This window comes from Otolemur garnettii, unplaced genomic scaffold (assembly GCF_000181295.1).
Source record: "Otolemur garnettii isolate 467f Iridium unplaced genomic scaffold, OtoGar3 scaffold00011, whole genome shotgun sequence".
Classification (NCBI taxonomy): Eukaryota; Metazoa; Chordata; class Mammalia; order Primates; family Galagidae; genus Otolemur; species Otolemur garnettii.
In genome coordinates this window covers 1,338,351-1,339,300 of record NW_003852406.1, presented here as the reverse complement: position 1 = coordinate 1,339,300, position 950 = coordinate 1,338,351, and the positions used below count along the sequence as shown (strand labels likewise).

The window sequence follows — 950 nt, the reverse complement described above, 5'->3', positions numbered from 1 at the left end:
ATTTTTCTTTTCTTGCTTTCTTTTTTTTTTTTTTTTTTAGAGACAGGATCTTGCTCTTGCTCAGGCTGGTCTTGAACTCTTGACCTCAAGCAATCCACCTGCCTTGACCTCCCAGAGTGCAAAGATTATAGATGTGAGCGACTTCATCTGGCCTTATAGTTCACCCTTCCTTCACTGTCTAAAATCCCACATTTTTCTTTTCTTGCTTTCTTTTTTTTTTTTTTTTAGAGACAGGATCTTGCTCTTGCTCAGGCTGGTCTTGAACTCAGAGCTCAGGCAATCCACACACTTTGGCCTCCCAGAATGCTTGGTTTATAGGAGTGAGCCACCACATGCCTGATCTCCACATTTCAATTTTCAATTTTTAAAAAAAATTTTCCATGTGAAGAGCCACAAGCTTTTGAATCAATTAACTCATTTACCCTGAGATTTTTTTCCCCTAATATTCTTAAATATCTGCAATGATACTTACAGGACAATGAGATTTGCAGCTCTTGAGTGCTCTTGCAAGAGTTCATTCAGTCGAACTTGGCGGAAACTCTGTGGACAGCATTTGGATTTGGTTGAGTACACCTCTACCAGAATTATGAACGAGAATTTATCTACTTACCTCAAATCACAGACCAGCAGAAAACTTCATTGAAAAAAAATACAACTATTTTTCAGGCTTAGAAACTTACCATGTTTTAAAACCTCATGATAAATTTTAGAAATGTAAAGAACAAAGCCAGATTTTCATGGTGTTATGGTGACTTATTAAATTCTAGGGGAGAAAAGAAAGCAAATAATATGGAAAATAGTAAAAAGAATGTGAGAATGGCCAGTTAAGGGCAAGAGGTTTTTTTTTTTTTTTTGAGACAGAACCTCAAGCTATTCCCCTGGGTAGAGTGCCATGGCATCACAGCTCACAGCAACTTCCAACTCTTGGGCTTAAGCGATTCTCTTGCCTC

The 950-nt window shown here is 37.8% G+C and overlaps 1 protein-coding gene across 2 annotated transcripts in view; it reads right to left on the bottom strand.

Moving 5' to 3' along the window:
• The window catches only part of SLC12A1 (solute carrier family 12 member 1), a 99,471-nt gene that overhangs the window by 2,499 nt on the left and 96,022 nt on the right, over positions 1-950 (bottom strand). For both annotated transcript variants that reach the window (XM_003784335.1, XM_003784336.1), the window contains exon 26: positions 473-540. In XM_003784335.1, coding sequence (XP_003784383.1) covers positions 473-540 — 68 coding nt within the window. The remainder of the gene's footprint in view (positions 1-472; positions 541-950) is intronic.